The sequence below is a fragment of the Hylaeus anthracinus genome, unplaced genomic scaffold (genome assembly GCF_026225885.1).
Source record: "Hylaeus anthracinus isolate JK02 unplaced genomic scaffold, UHH_iyHylAnth1.0_haploid 12002, whole genome shotgun sequence".
NCBI classification, from domain to species: Eukaryota; Metazoa; Arthropoda; class Insecta; order Hymenoptera; family Colletidae; genus Hylaeus; species Hylaeus anthracinus.
The window spans coordinates 9394421-9417884 of NW_026534349.1; the positions used below are offsets into that span (position 1 = coordinate 9394421).

The following is a 23464-nucleotide window of genomic DNA, read 5'->3' on the forward strand; positions in this document are numbered from 1 at the left end:
AAGTTATCGGATAAGATTGCCAGACATGCTCAAGACGGCATCGATTGGGAAGCGTCTACCCTAGTTGCGGTTGACCAGGCAACCGAGTCTTTCTTTAGTCCGGTTAGAAAGGAAACGATACGAGTATTTCCCGATGACCCCACTTCGAGCCATCTTTAATTAGATTTCGCTTTAATAGGCCTTTAGGGACGGAAATACGTGACTCGCGCGTGGAAGCTTCGCGCCAAAACGGCGGGCTGAGAATAAATCTCGGGACGCGGAGCCTAAAAATATTCGCGATTCGATTCCAACGCGATCGTTGATTTCTTTTTTTTTTGTTTTCAGGTACGCCGATCGCACCTACAGGCATCATCCGCGGGGTCTCATAATATACGGGCCCGTGACGGTGCCCAGTTTGCTCGGAAACAATAATGGCACCGCGACGACCATGCAATTGCCCGGCAGGGGTCACTCGAATTTCTCCAAGCTGGAAACCGCGTTCCCCACTCGGAACACGTACGTCGTTGGAAGTTCCCAGGAAGTTTCGACGGCCAACTCGACGAACACCACCTCGTTGCCACAATGCCCCCTCATTCCGCCAAATCTCGGTAAGTTTAGCTGAATTTCGTCGAAATGCCCTCGTAGATAAATTCCAATTTAATGAGAATTTCGCACGGTTTAGGCGAAATTTTTATCTCGATACGAATTTCCAATAACGAGCCAAAGATTCGATAAGTGCTACCATGTAAACGACTTCCAATTTCGGGGTGATATCGTAATTTTTATTTTTATTCGCTCGGTTTGTGGCAAATGGATCTCCTCGTAAATAGACCTGCTTTTTAACGGCTTTAATGGAATCCATCTTTTATTTTTTCAAACATAATTTTGTATACAGTTTTGATATTATCACCACACACGTACTTATGTACCACAAACTTCGGGACATCAAGATTTTAACCCTCGTTACCTTATCCTGCTAAGACAATTTATTATTACGTCTTCTTCCACTACTTATACATGGCTAGTTTAATTTTGTTCACACTTTATAATGCTTGTTCTGCCAATTAGTCTTGAACGTTAAATTAATTAGCATTTAAGTAATCGGAACATGAATTATTATCGAGTAGGAGATAAGCTCTGGCCAACTCCCCTGCAAGCTAGCAATAAGTTGCAAGGAAGCAAAGCAAAGATAAAGACGAAACGACCGCTTTGTTCCACCGAGTAAAGCAATAATAGGCTTCCTCGTGCAAACAGTTGATTCACGAGAGTGCTCGGACGTGGTGAATCCAACCTTGTAGCCATTGGCTCTTAGCGTTCGTTTATTTAACCCACGGGATTCCCTCGTAGGAAGATGGGAAACGACAAACGTACACGCGGGATTCTCGTTCCCTTCTCTCTCTCTCTCTCTTTCTCATCTTTTCTACGCTATTTACGTATCGCGTTCTCGTTAGAACTGACGCGAAACAAAGGACGTAGCCATCGATTGCGTTCGATCGACATGTCATATTCAGAATTCATAGCCAAGGACGTTGGCGTTCATTACAAAGGAGTGAATTTGTATATTCATGTAATATCAATTCTTGCAGACTTAGAAAAGGGAAAGGTCCCCGCAAACTCGTGTAATATTTAATATATTTGCATCCAGTCTGATAATTTTGAGAAACTATATATCTAAGTATTTCAATTTTTCTAGACTTTATATTTTACACTTTAAGTAAAACTTTTGGGGATGTGCGCTATACATACTAGAAAAAGATCGTTCGAATTTTAACGCACAAATAAACAGCGATTTTTCTTAGATAAGGAAATGATACACTAGATTACACATCTGTATTAAATTTTGGCGTTCAAGGCAATTTGCTTTAAATTTGCCTGGCAGTGAATGGGTTAATACTTAATAGCCATTTGAACTGCAGAGAGACAACCATCGCCACAAACCGAACAAATTTTTTGGCCAACCTAATATAACCAAACTGCTCGAGGAATTTGAAGTAGACATCATATAAATGTTATTAAAAATTATACATATATCGTCATAATGGAATAAAAATAAATTACATTTTACTGTTTCTTGCAAACAAGCCTGTCCTGGAACTTTTTAAGTAGTATATTACTTTACTTTAAAGTTTCTGAAGGACCTCGCCATTTTCCCACCAATTCCAATTTATTGATCGAACGTGTTTTCACTTCATCTTATTCCTTTCGAAGAAAAAGGAAAGTTTGGCCGAATCGAGGTTAACCAGTGGGTGTATCGGGTGTTTTCAGTTGGACCACTGGCGGTTAGCAAGTCACCTCCGGAGATGTCGGTGATCGAAAAGACGTTCGTCGACGTGAAACCAGGCGGCAGAGGTTGTCCCGCGGATTGCGTCGCCAGGCATCGCGTTGCCATTATCATTCCGTTTCGCGATCGACCGCAGCATCTCCAAGCGTTGCTTTACAATCTTCATCCGATGTTACTCCGTCAGCAGATCGACTACCAGATATTCGTGATCGAGCAAAAAGGTGAGCTCTCTCTATGTATTTATTTATTTATTCGATATGAATCCGCGAGCGCGGAATAAGAAAGAAACAGTATCGGTAAAAGAGGAAAATTTTATTCCCCCCTCCCCCCCCCCCCGGGTTTCAAAACGTCAACGAAGACGATGGAAATATACAAAGGATGCCATCGAATTAATTCTATAAATGTACGCTAGGGTATATCGGGGATAACTGACCCGTGATCGCGACAAATCATCCACAGAGTGTGTCCGTTCGTACGCGACGTATTTTAAAAATCGAACATCGAACTTCTCCAGCTATCTCGAGATTGCCTTTCGTACTTTTCCTGAATATACTTCTTCGCAGTGGTCCAAGTCGCTTGTCCGATACGATCAGTCGGATATCCTCGAACGAACTTCTACGACGATATATCTCTTTCATCCTCTTGGAGTTGGTTCGAAACGTTAACGTGATTTTTAATTAAATTTATCCCCGTCGAATCGCCGGGGCATCGATCGGTCCGCCCGCACCGGCCGGCACACTCTTTGTTATATAAGCAACGGGACAGTCAGTTCTCGATGAAACGCATCACCGATCCCCTTCTCAATCAGCTGTGATGATCCTTGGACGAAAAGAAATTTATCACCGAACCTGTTTCATTTGTACCTACTTCTACCGTGATCAGACAAATGTTTAATCGTAAAGACACTTTTTTCAATTAAATGCAAAAATATTTCACGTGGTACTAAATTGAATGGTGCATAAAACAATGGTATATAACTCATATATTCTATATAAGATAGAGGTCCCATAAAATAAGGGTATTCCCTCGACCAATCTAAGTGCATCAGGGAATTCAATAAATTACCTCTGTAAACGTACGTCGCGATAAGATGTTAGCTTTCCATTGATTTTATATTCTCGAAACCAGTTAGAACCAATTAACTTGCCGCGATGATGTAACACCGACAATATTTGCGAACACCGACGTAATTAACGGGCATATAAATGACAGGCATGCCACTCGGTGCATTATCAAGATATGTTCCTGCTTCGTTGACCAGTTCATCGCGTGTGACGATACTCGTGAACGATATTAAATACCTTTATCATATTGATCGACGTTTGAAAATATCTTTGTTGAATTCAATTCGCGATAAACGTGCGATGCGCTACATTTTCCTACTCTGATTTTCACAAACATTGAATTATACGTGTGGAAATTATTTATTTATTTCCGTACGTCTGAAGGCGGCCATAAACAGAATTGTTGCATCGCACTGTAAGCTTGATAAGGCCTGTGAACTTTTATTTAACAAGTAATAGATATACAGTTGCCTACCTCTGACGCTCAGTCGTTCACGGTCAGGGTCTCTGAGACGCGGCAACCCTTACGTAAGTCGAACTCGAGGGTAATTTAATCGCGGAGACACAAGAGCAGCGATAGCTGTTGCATATACCGCAATGCGGTATCGGCTGCGTGCATTCGATGCACCCGTAGCCAGCGACAGTCCGACCACTCGCTACTGTTTTCCTGATTGACCAAACAACGATCAGATTTCGTTGGCCAGCATCTAATCCGCCGAGTTACCGAGCATTAGCCGTGGACTCTGGGACGCCCGAGTTAGGGGGTGCAACCACCCTGACTGACTTAAAAACAGGCCAGTTTTCGAGAATTTTTAACTCGCAGACCGTAGAAGGTAGACTATTCAGATTTGCATACACGAAGGTGTATACTTTGAAATATATCAGGAAAAATTTGCATCGAAAAATAGTGGAACATGGCGTCACACCAGCTCGTTCAGTCTTCCGAGTATATTGATACTCTGATATAATCAGGATGAAGCTGGTCGCCATTAGATGTCAGGGTTGGTTGAGCCTAACACCAAAAAGTAAAACAGCTCCTATCTCGTAATATAGAGGATGTCGCTGCAACGCAGCTTCGTCAATTTTTATTTTATTATCACAATTCAATGATTTTTTACTGAAAATTTAAAACCGAAGCTTTTACAAGTTATGAGTACAGTAAGATATCGAACAGATCCTACGCTAAATTCCAATGGGATAAGAAGAAATCTCTGTAATCCTAAATATTTTCAATTTTCCTTCGACTTGGACTTCCCTTCTGCTTTTACATAATCGCAGTCATCTTTAATATTTATCGATCGGCGTTTCCGTGATCGCTGCTTTTGTTTATTCGACTGAGTTTGTTGTCGGGCTATTATGCGAACGAGGAAATTAGATTGGTCGCATTTCAATAATTCCCATCGTCGGAGGGGATTCCGTGGGATTTGTCTGGCTCGGCTCGAGTTCGTTTCGTTTCGAAGAGAGGTAAACTCGTTACGTTCGCCGCTAGAATCCCTTATCGCGAAGCCTGCGCCGGATTCCGCAAATAAGAATTAATGGAGCGGACTCTTTGACTCGTGATCTACCTTCCGTTTAACGCAAATAAGGGCGGAACGAGAGCTACGAATTTACGGCCGCTTCGCCCTGTCGAGGTATTTGCATTTTTATCCAAGCTTCGCCGTTGCGAGGAGCGCCCGAGAATATTTTCCTCTTGTCTGTCGGCTAATGAGACGCTTCAGGGGTGTCGTCACGCCATCCGACGATGCGTCTTGTCGTCGCGCAACGAAAAACTGCGGGAAAAGAAATCCGTGTCGAATGGAAACCATTGTCGTAAATGGACGACGAGGTTCGAATTATTTTGCTCGATTAACAATCAACCTGTTCGCGGAACAAACGAGCAGCCAGACAATTCTAGATTGAATATAGTGTATGTACCGCAAGCGTTAAAGTAGGTTTCGAAAACTCCCCGCGAGACTCGCCACGGAGATGACACTGATGAAAATCATCCAGCACCTGTTGGGATAAACGCGAACCAGGAATCACTGGAGAGTTGCGAGTCACGCGGCCTCGTCAAGGTGGAAGACGCGAATGCAATTAGTCGCAGCTGTCGTGGATTCGCCGCGGCACCGTTAATATCGTTCGGATTCGTTGGGAGCGTCGCGGAACGTTACTCGAGGTACCTATTACCGTAACCGTACGGGAACAACGTACCCTCGCGGTCGCCGATGTCTCGTTAACGGGGAATCACCGAGAGCGATCCGCACGATCGATTGCGTCGCTCGTTGCAGCGATAAACCGGTCCTGAGAGCTTTTTCAAAATACAGTAATTAGAAGGGGCCACTTGGTTGCATTCACACGTTGAACGCCACTCGTACATGGTTAACAGGACTTTTCGTTGGGAAACTGAAAGAATTAATTGAGGTGTCGAGGAGGTACTCTTTTATTTGGAGCAGCTTCGAGGCAATTTTCGTGATTTTTTGCGACCATTCGACAGTAACACTCGACATTTGGTACGTTCATTTGTATTTGTAGATGAAAGACTTTGTTAAATTTGTTTACAAATTACGTACTATATTTCACTATATTTCATTATATTTCATTATATTGTATTTCATGTCAGACGGTCGAACCCAGAATGTTAACACAATTGAGACGAGCCTGGTGGTTAAATCTAACAAGAAATAATTTCATTCTATTTATTGTGAACGTGGTCATAGCGTGAATTACCGAAAGCATTATTAAAAGAAGACTGATAAATCCAGTTTTTGGCCCAAAAAAAAAAAAGAAAAGTAGCCCCTCGAATAATTTCCAGTTGAACAAAAGCAAAATTGTGGCCCCGTGAAAATTTTCACGAGTACGAACTCCGACAGTCAACGTGTTTCGAAGGGTGCGTTTTAATACACTTCCTTTTTCAGAATTCAGAGGTAACGTAAAAAAAGCTGCGCTACATTTTTTCCGTTTACGCGCTATCTCTTTGAAACCGTGCAAAATCTCGCGAAAGAAGCGAAACAATTTTTCTTGTATTATTTTTCGGCGGAAAAAAGTTGTACCTCGCGGAACTCCCTGCCATAAATAGCACCGGGGATATGACGATTTACAGTTTTACCGAAAAAGTGCAAACATCGCGTGAAAATTCCTCGATTTCATGTTTTACCTTCTCAAACATCTCACGACTCGTAAAAAACGAATAGGGCACTTCGTACGCTACATTATTGAATCTAATCGAAATGATTGACAACGTACGAAATTGAGATTTTTACTTCTTTAAAACGCCGTACACTCTAGCTCCATTTATCACAGGATGTTCTATAGAATCCTTTTGATTGAAAAATACTAAAACAAAAATTCTGATGCTTCTTTTGCAAAATTCTGCACAGTTTGATAGATACAGCGCCAATCGTGAGAAAATACAGCTTCCTTGTATCTTTTACATTTCCGTTCGACTCAGAAACTTCCATTTCTCTGAGACGAAACACGTTAAATTCACCTTTCAAACGGGCCCATTAATGCAGCGGAACGTCTACTTCTAATTATCGAACTGTTAAAATCTCTGGAGACTGACCTGAATGTAGGGTAAGAAGGCGAAAAGTACCCAAGCGAAGGAGATCGTATACCTATAACGTCCAGCGATTTGTCGCTGCTATTTCCCCCTCTTTGGCTCTCGAGTCTTCATTCATCATCCTCTTATCCTTAATGCGACCTATAACCGTTACTCCTTCTCGGAGAAAAAGGTCGTGTTCGTTTTTGCCCATTCCGTCTAAGTAGATGCAGAGAGAGAAGCGTCGTCCGTTAACGCGACTGAATTATACTCTCGGAATGTACGTCAAATTAGATTAATAATGCGATTTTACTGTCCGTGCTCGGGGCCATCCCCGGAGGTTATCGAATCAAATTGTGATCGATCGTCGGGATTCTATTAAGCGCGGCTGTCTAGCAACAAACGTGAAAATTAATCAAGCCCCTCGACAGAGAATTTTCTTGGGCGATAATAAACCCGCGGGCCGGAGTTCATTTGCATTCATCGTCGATGAGAAGTGGCTGCAGCCAACGGATTTTAATAAAAGCTCCGGGGGCGTTTGTTTTCGCCCTCCATCTCCTAGATTCGTTTTGTTCCCCATCGTACTCAGCGAACAGTCGACGATAACGATGTCGTCGAAGACAACGAGTCGATCGAGTCGCGGTGGTACGGTTAGGTCTCGAATGTCGGTAGAAGGACCATGTCGGACACCGGCCGTTCTCTAGAATAACGTCCTAGAGAATCTGGACGGGATAGTTCCTCGTGTTTCTGAATACAATACTTGTTCAACGTTTCTACCTTCGTGGAATTCTCTTCAGGATAATTATTTACAGTCGGTTTTGTAAATATTTGGATCTTCTACAAACTCGTTCATAAATATGTTGACACATACTGCCTTCAATGAATAATTAATATGCACCGTAAATTATTACTATACAACTTTTGTTGCTAAATTTTATATTGGATGTGTATGTCTATTAATGAAATCTGTCTAAATTAAACGATTGGTTTGCTATTTTCAAATAAATATTTCATTATTAATACATACAAGTGTAAAGTTCATTCATGTATATATTTATAACGAAACATTCATTTGGAAATATCAAACATAATTTAGACAGATTTCTCTAATAGACAAAGAAGAGTATTTTTAACGAAAAGCGACGAAATGTAAGTCTTCTATGATCGAATGAAACTAACGATTAGACAGAGTCTAATTTCCTCATTGAAAATTATAATTTTTAGAACCTATGACATTTGAAAAGGAACGTCATTTCCTGAGATGTGGTAGAATATGATGTATGTAAAATCAATTCAGGAAAGAGTTGAAAATATCTTTCAGAAGATTTAACAAATGCTTGCCGAGGATTCGATTATTGAGCCATTCGAATAGTCCGGATTAGACGGAACTAATCGGATAGACGGGCGGTAGTCGAAGCGTGAAATGCGCCTAGGCAACGGTACCCGATGGTAGATGCGTCCCGCCTTTGAAATCAGCTTCTCTTTGCCCGCGACACCCTCCATTTTCTCCCTTTTCATGCGATCTCATGCGTTACGTTGTTCCTCGGTTGACCTACATGTATGCACATGTGTGTACAACGTAGAAAATCGAGCTTGTCGATCCGCAACGAATGCACCGAGCATCCCGCGCAAATAAACGCGTTCCTTGTCTCCAATCGTCCTATCGTGTCGATAGCGAAACAGCATAATTTATGCGAAGACACAGAATATGCATATTCAAGAAAATAAGGGCAATTTTGTGACTGTCTATTAAGAAAGAAGAGGAATTCGAGACAATTCTTTTGTTTAAATCGTTGCACCGAAGGAAATCGTTTGAACTTAACTACAAGGTCCAGAAAGGACCCAGCAGGGACAGAGTCAATACTCCGTCGATGATGGACTGGAGAACCTGTTTCGTCGATTTTGCATGTCAAAGACACAAAGCTTTTGTGCCTCTTTACGCTCGCGTGTGTCCGAAAAATACTGAAAGAGTAGCGATCCGAGCCGAAATTTGACTGTATTCTTTACACAGTTATCTGGACAGAGGATGTTCAACTAACCGTAGTGTATCAGAAAAGGGGATGACTTTTCGTGGAAAACCAAATCGAAAATACAGAGGAAAATTGCGAGGAATAGCTTTGAAAGTTTATCGAATTTCGCAAAGATTGGACAAAGCTATATTATTTTGCATAGCTCGCGAAAATCAAGCTTGAATTCCTAGCAAGATCCTAAAGCACTGTCACGCGTAAATATCACGAAAATTCAGCTACAAATGAACGCGAGTGGCTAAAAGTGGCGTCGCCGAAAAGCTAACCCCGATTCTCATTCTGTTTTCAGGCAGCGAGTCCTTCAACCGCGCGATGCTCATGAACGTCGGCTACGTCGAAGCCTTGAGGGAACGACTTTTCGACTGTTTCATTTTTCACGACGTCGACCTACTTCCGGAAGACGATAGAAATCTCTACACCTGTCCCGAGCAGCCCAGACACATGTCGGTTGCAGTCGACAAGTTCAAATACAGGTAAACCGCGCGTTCTTTCCGCGGACGTTCCGAGGTGGCGTTTGAAAATAAATTATCGAAACGTTCCTTGTCGATGCAGGCTACCGTACGCCGATTTATTCGGCGGCGTGTCGGCGATGTCGCGCGAACAGTTCCACATGGTGAACGGATTCAGCAACGTGTTCTGGGGCTGGGGCGGCGAGGACGACGACATGGCCAATAGGATAAAAGCCCACGGCCTCCATATCTCCCGGTACCCGGCGAACGTCGCGCGCTACAAGATGCTCACGCACAAGAAGGAGAAGGCCAACCCCAAGAGGTGAGCTTCGATCATTGAAACGTCGATTTTTCTTAATCCTTTCTAAATCTTCCCAGTCCAAATTTTCTGATTTCGGTACATCCATTAGCAACGCAAAAGGTTAATAATAGTGGCTCGCATAGAAAGCATTTGGGTACCAAACAGGTGTTAGGCGTGAGAGAAAGTAATCGAGAACGTTTGAAGGAGATTAATTAAACATTTAGCGTCAAGATATCTAAAGCATATTAATTTTCCTTGAAAATATAGGCCATCAATTTTATTTTGCTGTCAACTTTTTTTAAAATAACACTCTTTTGTCAAAAGTTATAAATTTAAAAACAAAAACGTTTCGAATTTTCTAGTAGACATAGGCACCTGAAGCTAGTGCCATGAATTTTTACAGAATTTTTGCTATAGTTTAAATAGTCGGAAACATCAGAAGACACCAATGACCCCGTGTTAACTGTTGAGGATTAAGGTCTTCATGGCGTATATTTAAAAATACACTCGGTCCCATAAGTATTCGTACTCTCTATAATCATTAAAAAAAATTGTTTAATTTAAATTTAAATGAATGCTTTGTTTCCAAATAAATTCGTAATTGCAAATGTGTGCGAAGTTCATTCATATTTCTATTTTTAATGGAAAATTGATTCGAAAACATGGAGCCTATCATTTAAATTAGACAAATTACTTGAACAGATGCAGTACGAATACTATTATGGGACTGACTGTAACTCATTCTCGTTACATATTGTTAAATCTACCTCGTTGCTAAACATTTTCCCGCGATATCAAAACGTGGTGTCCTTGCATTTAAAATGATAGTGCTATTATTATCATCACTTAACTAAATTAAACACGCAGATGGTCGGCGCGAGACCTCTAGCTTAGCAAAAGCTTCAAGCACCCTTATCGTACCATCACGTGACTCGGTATAATCCTCAGTCCGGCGAGAATCGTTTCATTAACCGTTGAATTCCATCTGACTCAGGTACGAGTACCTGAAGACGGGCAAGAAGCGGTTCTCCACGGACGGGCTGAGCGACCTTCAGTACGAGCTGGTGAACAAGCAGAAGCCGAAACTGTACACGTGGCTTTTGGTGAAGTTGACGCCCCCACAGCCCAGCTGATGGCTGTCTTGGATCGGATAGTGGAGCAGGCCCAGAGACGTCGATCGGCCGATCGTCGTTTCGCGTTCGGTTCCGGGGCGGCGACTGTACGGGAACTGATCCGAGAATCGATTCGCTCGTACCAAAACGAGCGAGCAGCCGAAGGGAAAATACGCTTTGTGCGACACGTTGGTTATTTGGGAACGATCTCGAACGGTCGCGAGTGACGTTCGAGCGAATGGGAGGTAATAGACGTGGGTGGACGGTTCCAGGTAATTTCAAGGACGATGCACACCTTTCGAAAGGAGATTCCGAGATGTCCCGGAACGCCAACGTTGGAAACGTCGACGTTTGCATCCGCTTAAGATCCTCGCGAGTTGTTTCTCTCGGCGGCGATCGCCAACGGGAGAAACGTTGTTACGTGATATATTTTTATTCCTCGTATTTTTTTATCGCAACGATAGGCTAGAGAGCAAGGTAGAATTGTAGCGTACGAGCTAACGTGCCAAAGGAGAATGTGTTGTGTGCGTGTGCGCGCGTGAGTAACGAGCTGGAAGGTGCAAAAGAGAAGAGAAACGTGCAAAACGAGGGTAGATCCTACCACGGACGTCGTTTTCGGAGTCCACTAGAGGTATAACGGCGCCGAACATAATTGGAGCACGGCGATTCGTCGAATGAAACTGGTCGCGGAAGTAGGATATATCATCGCGCACGTATGATCGTTGTAAAGTAACTTTACTGATTTCGCAGATGTGGATATATTAATAAGCGATCGTGAAACTTATCGTGGAACATGATTGCATTATGACTTTATAATGTTACGTTGTGATAAAATCCGAATGACTGCAATGATTAGTTGCATTCCGAGAATCGTCATGTGCTATTTTATACGTCTAGCACTATGTACAGAGTGTCTCACCTAAACCAAGCCACTCGGACACTTCACGATTAAGTTCAAGTTTGGGGAATCAAGGATCGCTTACTGGTAACATAAAGTTGAACGATACTAAAAACGTACCAAGGAAAAAGACGTTATTCAACCTTGAAAAACATAAAACCATGGCCTTGGAAAAATATCCTACGAAAATACTCGTTGCGATGTATTCATGCTTCGATAATCTAAATGTAAATGATATAGTTGTTGTCTTGTCGCGACTAGCGTGTCTTCTTTTAGGCGAGACACCCCGTATACGCGTACGCGAGTACGTACGGTCCGCAGAAGTTTGAGGCTTCCTCGGTCGCGTTACGCGAAACGCTAGTAGCCCGAGTTTCCGCTTGACCAGCGCGTATCTAGGACAGTTTCGCAGCAGGCGGCGCAGTTGGCTTCCATTGAGTTCGCGCGAATCGTGCTTGCGTTGCTTCTTGCGGCCGAACCGGACTCTGCGCGATACTCTTTTGTTTTTTATCGTTGAGACTCGATACAGTTCCAGTGAAAAATACCCTCGGTTTTAGCCAGAAATCCAAGCTACCGCGGCGCGGTTGATTGGGATATCCACGCCTTTGCCTTTGCAACTTGTACGCCTTCTTCGAGATATCAATTGGGGCTCTCTGCTTCACGAGAAAATTCAGGTACAGGTATTTCCACTATTGCTTCTTATTTCCAATGTATTTGAAAGTTATCTATCTTCTCAAAATAATTATAATTCTATTTCTTTATTTCTTTATTCTATTTCTATTTCATAAGAATTCAGATTTAATTATGCCTTATCTCTTAAACAGTGCAACATATATTTTATTGATATTTCATACATTTTCTCACGTTTTCACTTGCCACAAATGCATAAACATCCGCAGTCTATTTATTATTCTTGCTTTTTATTATGTTTTAATTCGACTTTTACTCTCTTCTTATGAAAATATCTAGTAGCTCTGTACGTTCAGTTCGAATGTTAATTAATTTACGAATGCATAAACAGCCAAGAAATAATTTCAATTTTAAAGAATGAAATAAAATTCACTCATCACTTCTCTACCTACCTACCCTGCATCCAAGTAACGTGAAGCAGGAAGTCCTACCGTGTATACTTGTTCTTCGCGATAATTTTCACAGCCACGCCCGTGACACGTGAATTTTAATACAAGTACGCGATCGTAGGTTCCACCAGTAAACGTTACACGTTATTGGGAGGACTCTCGCGATGCGTTCGGCGTAGAACAGACGATGGAAATCGCGTTCTTCGTTCGTGAACTACTTTTCATAGCTTCCAGCGAAACGGTGTACGTTTGTTTGAGTTTTTGCCGCTAGCTACCATAAGCGTGGCGGCGAGAACATTTTATAGACGAGATCTAGCTCGATGAATCGTCGTTCGATGGACGCGTTCTTTAAGCATCGAATTCCTCGATCGACGGAAACTGCTATTCGAAGTCCGCGATCACGGCGCGCTCGAGCCGAATATGGGAAGAGAAGCCTATTTTTTTGGTTTGGGATTCGTGTAGTCATCGATCAAATAAGTATCGTTAATTGCGTCGCGAAAGGTTTATTTCTATACTGGACGCCCGAGTGATCTTGTATAGACGGACTTACAATGGAAACGGTACTTAAGCGTGTAACGCGAACAAATTACGGAACTCTGCGTATTCGAGAACGCTCGTCGTTTAGCATTTTATACGTATTTCCTTCGAACCTATATGTACACACACTCATACACAGACATACACGGCACGTACATGCACACATTTCGCACGATGACCGATAATATTCGCGCACGCTCGATCATTGGGAGGTGCCATCCATCGGTAGGTAATTTATCATCGAAATTGATTGACATCTGACCTGGAAGCTTGGAAGACTAAATTCGAGGTTTGGAATTAGTTTGGGTGAAGTCGTACGAAGATGAGGCTCGAGGTACATACTGGGACGAGGAATAAGTTCGTAGGGTTTTAGTATAATTTAATATTAGTCCGGTTTATTCATTTTTGACAAAATGTTGTGTACCTGTACAACTTTATTTTGAAACAAACAATCCAGGTTGGATTGCTGTTATCTACAATAGGAAAATAGGCCTCTCGAATCGAGGCAATATTACCACAAAAAGTAAAAAAATTTGGATCCGAATATCGAAAGGCATATTCCTCGACCATTAAAATTTAGACATACGAACCCTCTTGGTCAGTTTCCCAAGGTTTCAGGTGTGTTTTCCGAATTCGAGCGTTTAGATAAATAACTTTCGAACGTAAGATGCGTGGGTGATGGAAGAAAGTGCGTTTCAATGGAGGCGAGAAACACAAGAAACACAAACATATCACGCATACCATGGGAGATGTGGTTACGCGCGCCACGTTTGATCGCTTGGAATCAATACTTAAATCGTTAAGGGTGAGAGTACGGGCTGTGAATAATGCACCTTCTTTGCGGCGACAGAAATCTCGCGAGAGACGAGAGAGAGCGCGGTAAGGTCGGACCAATTTCCTTTACGCGATTACGTGCGAACGGCCCTCGAGAAATGAAACTGTCGCTTGAAGATTCCTCGAATCGCTGCGCACGTTACTCGAAATCAGTCGATATATATTCCCACCTAAGTTTAAAAATGTAAACGATATTTAACACAATAATATATGTATTTGGAGAACGCGCAACGTTGCGTCGACGAATAGGAAACTCTAGGTGGCAACTGATCGAAAATTATTTTTCCATTGTTTTTCGCGATTGGCAATATCGGCCAGCGTTAAAGAAACGAAACAACGCTCGTTGGATCGTTTAGGTGCGAAAGGGTAAGGAAATTTGACGTCCAATTAAATAATCGTTGAAGATGGAAATTACTTAATTGTTGTATGTTATCGAGCTTCGAGCGACGCAAAGCGTCATCGAGGCCTTTCGCACGTCGTCTGTGTTTGTAACGGTATCCTCTGCGCGCTCCTTTAATCGTTCGTTCCTACCGATCGGATTATCAAACGGCGTCATCGGAGAAGTGATCGATGTTGGTCGTTTTTCGCAACGATCGGATATCCGACGCTGTTCGCTGCGCGAAGTTCTTGGACGGGCTCGTTGACGTCGAACGGAGATCGAACTCGGAGAAGAACGATACACGCGAACGACGCAGTTCGAAGCGATTTTCATCCTACAATTAAGGACACTGTACCGTAATAATCGTTATCGAATACTATCGGTAATATCATAGGTAGTCGAGATAAGTAAGGGACGTCGGGAAACGTCTAACGTGTTTTATCGACGCGTATTGAGAATGAACGTTTTCGTTTTTTTCTTCGAATTAGTAGTCTTACAATTAGATTTCACTTTTGTTTTCCTCGGATATAAGGTGTTCGAAGTGAAAGAGATATTCTCGCGTGAGTTGTGAACGATGCGTCAAGTACGAGTTTTGAGAGGTAAATCTTTTATTTTTCTATTTAGTCGTTTCGTGTACGCAGGACGATAAATTGTACATTTTCGACGACTTGTAGCGAGCCTCAGAAATATTCCATACTCCCTGAACCGTTGACTTCTTCCAACGCATATGATGCATTTCTAGAACAAAATGTTTGTTGGGATCCTTATCGATAAATATGTATACTGTATTCGTTCAATATGACCAGAAAAATGGATTTACGTAAAATATTCACTATCGAAATCCTGATTATGTTTCCACTACACGATGGACCAAACAGTAGATAGTTGCTGGTGCTACACTTAGCGTCATCAGCGCGCCGAGACGATGAAGCGTACAAGTACTAAAACAACTGTTTCATCCGAATTGAACAACGATAGTAATAGTCACGGAGAAATTGCAAACATACAGACTTTTAATTTGATTTTATCAAGATTTTGATCGATAATGATCCCTCAGCATTTACCCCAAAAGGTTGTAAACAGTCTAAAGTCAATAGTATGAACACTTCTGCGACTCGTTGTACATACTTTGTTGATTTCCGGTTAACGCTCGTTCCAAGTGTCGCGCGACGCGCGCAATTACTAATATTTCATCGACAAAGACAACATAGTGATCGAAATAAAGTGCGTAGAGTAACAAGACCGTAAGTATTTATATGTGGCGGTAAATCGATAGTCTGATACACGTACGCGCGAGCGCGTAAACGCGGTATATACCGACGCATACGATTATTATTATAATCCGTCGCTTGTGTCGAGGCATTAAGGTATTCGCGGACAGTAAACGAGCACGAGGACTGTTTCTACGATACCAAACGTTTGATACGAAAGTCAACGACATTTTATAAACTTCGCGTTTGTACGCCGTAAGAGCATAAGCCCATCGTTAAAGCGTGAAACGTGGACAGGGAGAAAATAGAACACAAAAGCAACAAAAAAACGCAAAAAAGGAAAGGAAAAAAAACATTTATCCTCGTGTACGTAAAACATGGTATCTTCTCAATTTACCTGGAAGATTACAATTTTTCACAGGTTACACTCGTGATGTATCGAAACAATAAATCTTGTTAAAGCTTATCCTCTTAACCTCGCGACTCCTGATCCGTTCGTTCTTTTTCTTTTCAGACTAACCAGTAAGCGAGGTCGCGGAATCAGGGAAGTTAGACTTCCCGAGGAAAATGCGCGCGTAGATTTGTTAACCCTTTCGTTCCTGCCTTGGCCGCGTACTGGGAATTATCGAACGATTGATTACCGTCGTTTATATTCCTTTTAGTTTATCTTAGCTCTCTTGAAAGTGGTAGTAATACATATTTTATAAATACAATGTATGTTTGAAGAATAGTAACAGGCAAAGGTGAGGGTGCATTTTTGTCCTTTGATTTATTAATAACTTGCGAACGAAAGGAACAAGGACAAGAGAAATCCCCGCGACTTAACCAGACTTCGAATTCTCTTTCGTTCGTAGAATTTCCTGAACCATTTTCCCCACGTTCCTGGCGGTGAACTTCCCGACGCTATTCAACAAACGCTTCATGAACTCGTGATTCAGAAGTCGATGGGCAAGAACGACGTTCTCCCCCTCGTTGAGGTCCTCGTCCTTCAGTTCCTGGTACACGAAAATTAAACTATCCCGCAGGTTCGGACGGCAGGGTACGAAAATCTCCGGTTTCAAGGTGTGCCACGGCAATGCGGCAGCCAGGACCGTCTGAAATAACATCGAGCAAACCAGAATACAGTAGACACGAAGACACGATAAATTTTAAATCCTTTCGTTTGTAGAAAAATCAGAGAGGGATGTTCTTACGAGACAAACGTCCAGGGGCAGCCAGTAAATGACGTCTTCTTGATCCGTGGGTCGGAATTTAAATTCGCTTTCGCCGAAAATCGACGAACTGATTATCGAGATCCTCTCGTGTTCCATCTCCTCTTCGAAGACAAGTCCCGACGTCGTGTCGTCGAGCTTCTCCAGCGACTGCTTTTCCACCGACCACCCGATAGTTTCTTCGACTCTGTCCATCAGGCGACGAACGATTTCCTCGGTTATCTAAGACGTCCCACCATTCCTTTCAATATACTAGGATTCCTTTGTAAGAGAATTACTATAAATATTATAGACTGCTAAGTTCTAAAAGACCCCAGGCTTCTAATCGAACCAAACCCCTTTGGTGTTTTAGTGCCATCCATAACAGACAATAATGGCGCCTTTCACCAAGAATCGACCCATTACCAATTAGTTTCTCACGATACTATGAGACAACAAACAACTGCTCCTTAGTATACTTATATTTCTTAACGTACAAGGTTCGTTAAGAATTTTTCATCATTTCAAAATGGTCACCTTCTGCATCGATGGAAACTCGACATCGATGTAATATGGAAAGTATTACATTCTGTGACATATTCTTCATTTGAATATACTCTTGGCATTTTGATATACTATCTCATACACGCTCACACGATAGCGGAAAACCAACTACTATGGCTACAATGAGTAGTCATAGAATATAAAAAGTTATCGAAAGCTTGTGGCGTAAGATAAAGTAATGGAAAATTAAGATGACAAGGCAAAAAGAGGTCTCGTAAGAAAAAGTATCAGAAAAGTGCAATACATATGGACGAATAAAGTAGCCCTGCAAGCACTATAACAACATACAAACAAACGATTAAAAGTGTCGCTGTCACGCGACAGCCACTCGAACTGCCTGCCTCGCCAACTCCTGAGGTGCGAACTATACCTGTCTAGCTTCGTGACGAGAAGCTTCCCGCGACAACTGACTCCGCCTTGCAGCACGCTTCTGCTCGTACAGTTTCTCCACGTACCGCTCACCCTCTTCCACGTCGGTGCACACTCTGCTCCCCATCGCCAGGGCGAGGGCCTTAGAGAATCCTTCGCGAGGACTCTCGTCCTTGCACAAAGCCAACAGCAGCGCGGTGTAATTAACCGTGCGTCGATCGACCATGTACATTCGACATAACAGATCCTTGGCCAGGATCATCCTGAGCGTTTCCTCGGGGGTCGAGTCGAAGATCCTCAGGTTAGCGGTCGAGTTATTCCTGAATCGATCCTGCGACATGCCGTACCTTTCGCGATCGAAGTGATAGAGTTCTGCTTCGTAGAGCTCCTCACGATTTCTCTGGAAGTCGTCGCTGAGCAGCTTGAAGACGTCGACGGCCGACTCGGTGCTCTCGAGGAACCACAACGACGTCCAGAGGTACTGCGCGACGGTCACGACCTCCTTCAAGTCCTGATCCTGGATTCTGAACCGATCCCTCGCCAGAAGAATGTCACGATGCGACGGGATCGGCAGGTCCATCGCGTAAACGACGAATTCCCGCCAATCGACGTAATCAGGGGATTCGAACAGCCTGTCGATCAGAGTCGTGATATCGGCAGGTCGAAGACGGTACCAACAGCAAGGCAAGGCTATCTCCTCCCCTTCCTCCATCCCGTGGCTCGCCACGTCCTGGAGAATATAAACGAAAGCACGTTCCGACATGCTCCCGAACGGAGCGACCCTGCGAAATATCTCCATCAATCGTGCCAGCTGAGCGATTCTGAATCGCGTGTCCGAGACGGTCTCTTTCACGGTCGTCAGCGTCTTAGACGGCACCTTCATCACGAACACGTTTGATCGAATTACGAAATGGTCGTCCTCCAGCAGCATCTCTTTCTCGAGGTACCTGCCTTCCTCGATGGCGAAACAGAACACGTCCGCCATATCGTTCACGCTCTTCATCTCGTGCCAGTACCTGCGCGTGTCACGTGTTTTATTAAGTAAAAGAAAAGACGATTTGATTCTACCAAAATTCAAATTAGAAGTTTCACTGAAATCGATTAAAAACTCTCATAATTATGAACATTTAAAAAAGTGTTCCGCTAATTTTGTCCAGCAGTTTAGACACAGCCACCTTTGTGACCAAACATTGAGAATCCACAAAAATGAAAAGCAAGCTAGATTATGGGAAAAAGTAACCTGTCCACGATGGCGTCGTAGAATCGATGGAAGATCCTTTGCATGGACTCCAGCAAGAAAGCGAGTTCCGATCGAGCAGCGGCGACTATCGTGTCTAGTCTTAGACGAATTCGATCGACCTCGTACGTGAAGGCATACCGCCATTCCAGCGCGAGATCGTGTCCTCTGGCTGCCGCCTTGATAGCGATCGAATCGGTGGAATGGATCGTAAGGTCTTTGGTCTTGGAAATCGCTGTCGTTTCTCTCTTGAGAATCTCGTCTACCAATGCAGAAAGACGGTCCACGATGCTCCTCGCAAATCTGACGTTCTCTAGAATAGTCTTGAAGACGCATACGTCCTCCGAATTCCGAAAAGGTTTGTTTCTGTCGAGCAAGTAGTCGTTGATTTCCTTTCGCAGAAGAGCGTAGTCCGGCGCCGGCGGAGGGGAAGAAGCAGCAACCGGTTTAGGCGAACCACCCTTCAACCGTTTCGCCCCTTTCCGATCTGTTAATCTCTCCCCGGGCTTCGGAGACTCTGGCTGTTCTTGAAAGTTCACGGGCTCGACTTCGCCCACTTGCATTCGGTTCAGAACGACTTTTTGAAAACGTGACTCTTGCAGGGGCCTCTTCAGCATTCCCAAGTAGTAGTCTTGAACCATTTGTATCGTGTCGATGAATAAGTCTACCTGTATAGATTGGAAAATCAACATTCCTCTTGCGACGTATCTTTGTATCGTCAAGAGAGACAGAAGTATTTCAAGTCCAAAGCTTAGAAAAAATTCATTCAATCATCGACCTACCTCAACCTGAACCATCCCCACGTAAACATTGAACAACATCATCGCCTCAAAGACAGTCCAATCATTGTCGACGAACCGTTTACGTTCCTCTTCAGTTTCGCGCCTCCTCTTGTCGCAAATGTCCCACAATTGGGCCTGGAAATCGGCCACTCGACGATGCAGCTCGCACTTGACGTCCAGATCATGCCTGGCGTCCTCGTCGATCTCGTTGAACGCGAAATGAAACTCGTTCAACAGATCCTGCTTGTTGCACGGTCTCTTAATGAACTCCCACGCGTTCCTCGCGATGAAGTCCTTGTACGGAACGAGGCCCGATGCGTGCACGCTCTTCAGGAACAACAGCTCCTTCAGACCTTCGGTGTACATCTTCTCAGCGACCTCCCACAGGCTCGCCAAACATTCCACGAGCGTCGAGGGCAACGGGATTTCGATCCATTCCCAGTTAGCGTCCCCTGGTCTAGGTTGACGCATGTCTAAGTTCAACTAGAAATTTTTGTTTAGATCTGTAGGTATTATATGATGCGAGGTATAAGAGATCGTATCGTGTCTAGCAAGGAGGTCTAGGTTTGGTAAAAAGAATATTTTCGAAGGCAAAGTGAGTTGGTTGGTCCTTGGAAGCTAAATACATAATACTAGATAAAGGTATTCAAGAAAATGAATTACAGAAATGTATTTACGGAGGAGATTTTTATTTCTAAAGTAGGAGCAATCGAGGTTACAAATATCGTTTTAATATTGTCTCACGAGAAGAGTTGTAAGACACACTGAGTGTTTTCTTAAATGACTCGAAGACATCACAAGAAGTAAGGAATAGTTCCCTCGTCTAGTATTATTTATTTTTCAAATCATGGTGTAATATGTTAAAGGATGTCAAGTTACGAAATCGCCTCTGGCATAGTCCACTTCTTCTTCTTCTTCTTCTTCTTCTTCCTCTTCGCTTGCTTCTTTATCCTCTTCGAGGTCTGTCGCAGGAAGCATGCGTCTAACCACAGGAGCCTTGGAGCCAGTGCTGCGAGGCTCCTTGGCCCGATCGTGGCCCTTCAAGGCATCTCCGAACAGTTCCTCGGACGACTTGCCCTGCACGTGTTTTCCAATTACGAGTCTCGCCAACGTCTTCAAGGTCGTTAGGTCCAAGTTGGTGTAGTAGAGCAGATAAGCGACGTTCTGAGAGGCATAGAACTTGTCTATCGAGGGGGTATCCTTCTTCAGCCTCTCGTAACGTTCTCCCTCGTGATCGAAGCTCTTCGGCTTCTGCTCGACTCTGACAAACAACCTGGCGAACGTGGTCGCAGGGATATCCTTCATCCTCTTGATCGGATCTGGCACGATTCTCGACTGCCTGGAAGAGGAACGCGGATCGATCCGTTGCAAACGAGAAAAGTGAAGTTTGTCATTCGAGCTATATTACACTTATGCTTCTCCTACTCAAATTAATATGTGAAACACACTTTCAGATAACCAGTGGTAACTAAATTTTACGCATGACGAGTATATCATTGAAACAAGTGAAATCAATTTTCAAGATTTGGTAAGAGTTTCCATTCTACATGCCTGTACAACGGGACAGGGTCGACATCGTCTTCGTAAACGATTCTAGGAGAGATGGACTGGACATCCTCGATCGTAACATCCTCGAAATCCAGGAGCTCAGGGTCCGGAGGTATCTTGGAACCCGTCAGGGCTGCTTCTAGCAGCGACATTTGCTCGTACGTGTTCGGGTACTCGACCACAACCCAGCCTTTGGCACCATCTAGACTCTTCAGGTACTCGATCAAGATCTTGGTCGTGAGTTGGTTAGTGATCGGCTCGCCCAACGTGAGGTACTCGTAAGCCCACTTACCTGTTCCAATCATCGGTGGATACAAGAACGACAAAAATAATGTCTAATTATAGTACGGTAATCCTCTCGCACAGTTAACCTTGATTATTGCAAGAAAATAAGGTTAAAAAGTGCAATAATCGAGGTTTATGGACCATTCCGTATACTTTGATCAAAAAATACACGAGCAGCCTACCGATGTACGCCGAGTCGCTCAACACAGGATCTAGATCGTCAAAGGGCAAGTTCCTAGGAGTCTGCGTCTGTTTCTCCTGGGTATGCGACTTCTCCTCTTTGCTCAACCTATCCATCTTGCTCGTCTGACTATCATTCTTCGTCGTAGGCATCGACGACCTGCTTCTCCGCGACACGGCTTCTTCGGACTTGGACCCTGAGCTGGCCCGTCTTTTCCTCAAACAAGAGATCCGTTGCTTTCCTCGTTGAAGTTCTTTCACGACCTCGTTGGTTGCCGCGACTATGTTCAAATCGATCGACTCCGCGTCCAACATCTCTGCCTTGTACTGTTTGAGACAGTAATTGATCGCGTCCTCCATCCTCACCAAATGAATGTCATTGTTCTGCAGCAACTGCCTGATGGACTCGTGCACTGTTGGATTCCCAATACCGAGGATTATCACGGCGTTCTTCGCGTTCGGCAACGAGGGGCGCGGTTTATTTATATCCGCGTGAATGTAGTTGAGAAGACGATGCACGACGTAACCGAGCACAACGCGACCCAACTCGAACGTTTCGCGAGCGTCTTCGGCGACCATCGGCGCGAACGCGTCCCAAGGCGGATTCGTTTCGAGATAATCCTCCAAGAGGCCGTCCTGCAGCACCTCGATTCTCTCCTGCTTTATCTTCGAGATCTCCTCGAACAACGAATCTTCTTCCTCGTTATCTGTGTCGGTGTCGACGTCGATCTCGACCTCGATTTCGTCGTCGGCGATCGGCTGACACCTGACGAACATCGTCTTCCACTCGCGCAGAATTGTCTCCGGAACGTGGCCATCGTTCGTTTGCCGATAGTCCTCGATCTTCAGAGCGAGGTTGATCACTTCCTTGACCGTCTCGCGACAGAATTGACATTGTCTCTCCTGCAGTTTTCGCAGCTTCTCCTCGTGAAGCCTTTGCCTGAGCTCGCACATTCTCTGGCACTCGATCTCGAAGTCCTTCTGCAGCTTGCTGGCCTGGTCCTTCTCGCGCTCCAAGCCCATGCGCATCTTTGTCTCGTTAGCCTCCGACGTCATAGTCTTGGGGATTTATTTGATTATTTATGTTTGAGGTATATCGTGGTAATTCGCGATCACATGTACCATCGAGCGTAATTAACGAAAAGAAAATGTTAGGAAGGTATTGGAAAATTAAACAAGGCACATTTACTCTAAGCAACCATATGTCAACTCTTTGATACTTCTAACTTTATTTCTACAAACTTAACATATACATTATGTATAGGGAATCTGGGAGGATTACATTTACAAGCTACGCGAGACTTAACGTCGACCTATGCTGACATTTAAGAAAAAAGAAGTCTTTGGATAATGTACTATGTTTCAGCTAACCTCGAAGATCATCTGGTTCTCGGCCATGATATTCTTCTGGTTGCGTACCTCGCACAACTTCGTAACAATTCGTTTCTCGTACGTTGACTGATTCAGCACCCTGGCTGCGATCGCCTCATCGAAAACTCTCTCTTGCTGTTGAGCTAATCGTTCCCAGAGCTCCGACAGTAACTCTTTCTGCATCTTCGACTTGATGATGTTCGTGGTTGCCTCGCGTTTGCTGCGACATTTGAGCCAATCGACGTACGCCTTAGCCATCAGCGGATCCTCCGC

At 43.7% G+C, this 23464-nt stretch overlaps 2 protein-coding genes across 4 annotated transcripts in view; one reads left to right on the forward strand and one right to left on the reverse strand.

Moving 5' to 3' along the window:
• Positions 1 to 16131, forward strand: part of LOC128892113 (beta-1,4-N-acetylgalactosaminyltransferase bre-4-like) — a 94071-nt gene extending 77940 nt beyond the window's left edge. For all 3 annotated transcript variants that reach the window (XM_054152238.1, XM_054152239.1, XM_054152236.1), the window contains exons 3-7: positions 325 to 587; positions 2245 to 2481; positions 9158 to 9341; positions 9421 to 9639; positions 10613 to 16131. In XM_054152238.1, coding sequence (XP_054008213.1) covers positions 325 to 587; positions 2245 to 2481; positions 9158 to 9341; positions 9421 to 9639; positions 10613 to 10751 — 1042 coding nt within the window. In that variant the 3' untranslated portion in view covers positions 10752 to 16131. The remainder of the gene's footprint in view (positions 1 to 324; positions 588 to 2244; positions 2482 to 9157; positions 9342 to 9420; positions 9640 to 10612) is intronic.
• LOC128892090 (sperm flagellar protein 2-like) lies at positions 15456 to 23458 on the reverse strand. The gene is made up of 9 exons (XM_054152193.1): positions 23192 to 23458; positions 21823 to 22879; positions 21355 to 21647; positions 20687 to 21142; positions 19808 to 20290; positions 19029 to 19693; positions 17790 to 18804; positions 16859 to 17098; positions 15456 to 16759 (listed from the first exon to the last, which is right to left on the reverse strand). The coding sequence occupies exons 1-9, from the start codon at positions 23447 to 23449 to the stop codon at positions 16487 to 16489; spliced, it is 4740 nt and encodes a 1579-aa protein (XP_054008168.1). The 5' UTR covers positions 23450 to 23458; the 3' UTR covers positions 15456 to 16486.
• Between the last annotated feature and the right edge of the window lie 6 nt (positions 23459 to 23464).

Coding starts and splice junctions, on each gene's coding strand:
- LOC128892090 (XM_054152193.1), bottom strand. CDS start 23,449: ATGGCTAAGGCGTACGTCGATTGGCTCAAATGTCGCAGCAAACGCGAG. Junction 19,694..19,807: donor TGGGGATGGTTCAGGTTGAG/GTAGGTCGATGA, acceptor CAATCTATACAG/GTAGACTTATTCATCGACAC. Junction 16,760..16,858: donor TGCCCCTGGACGTTTGTCTC/GTAAGAACATCC, acceptor ATGTTATTTCAG/ACGGTCCTGGCTGCCGCATT.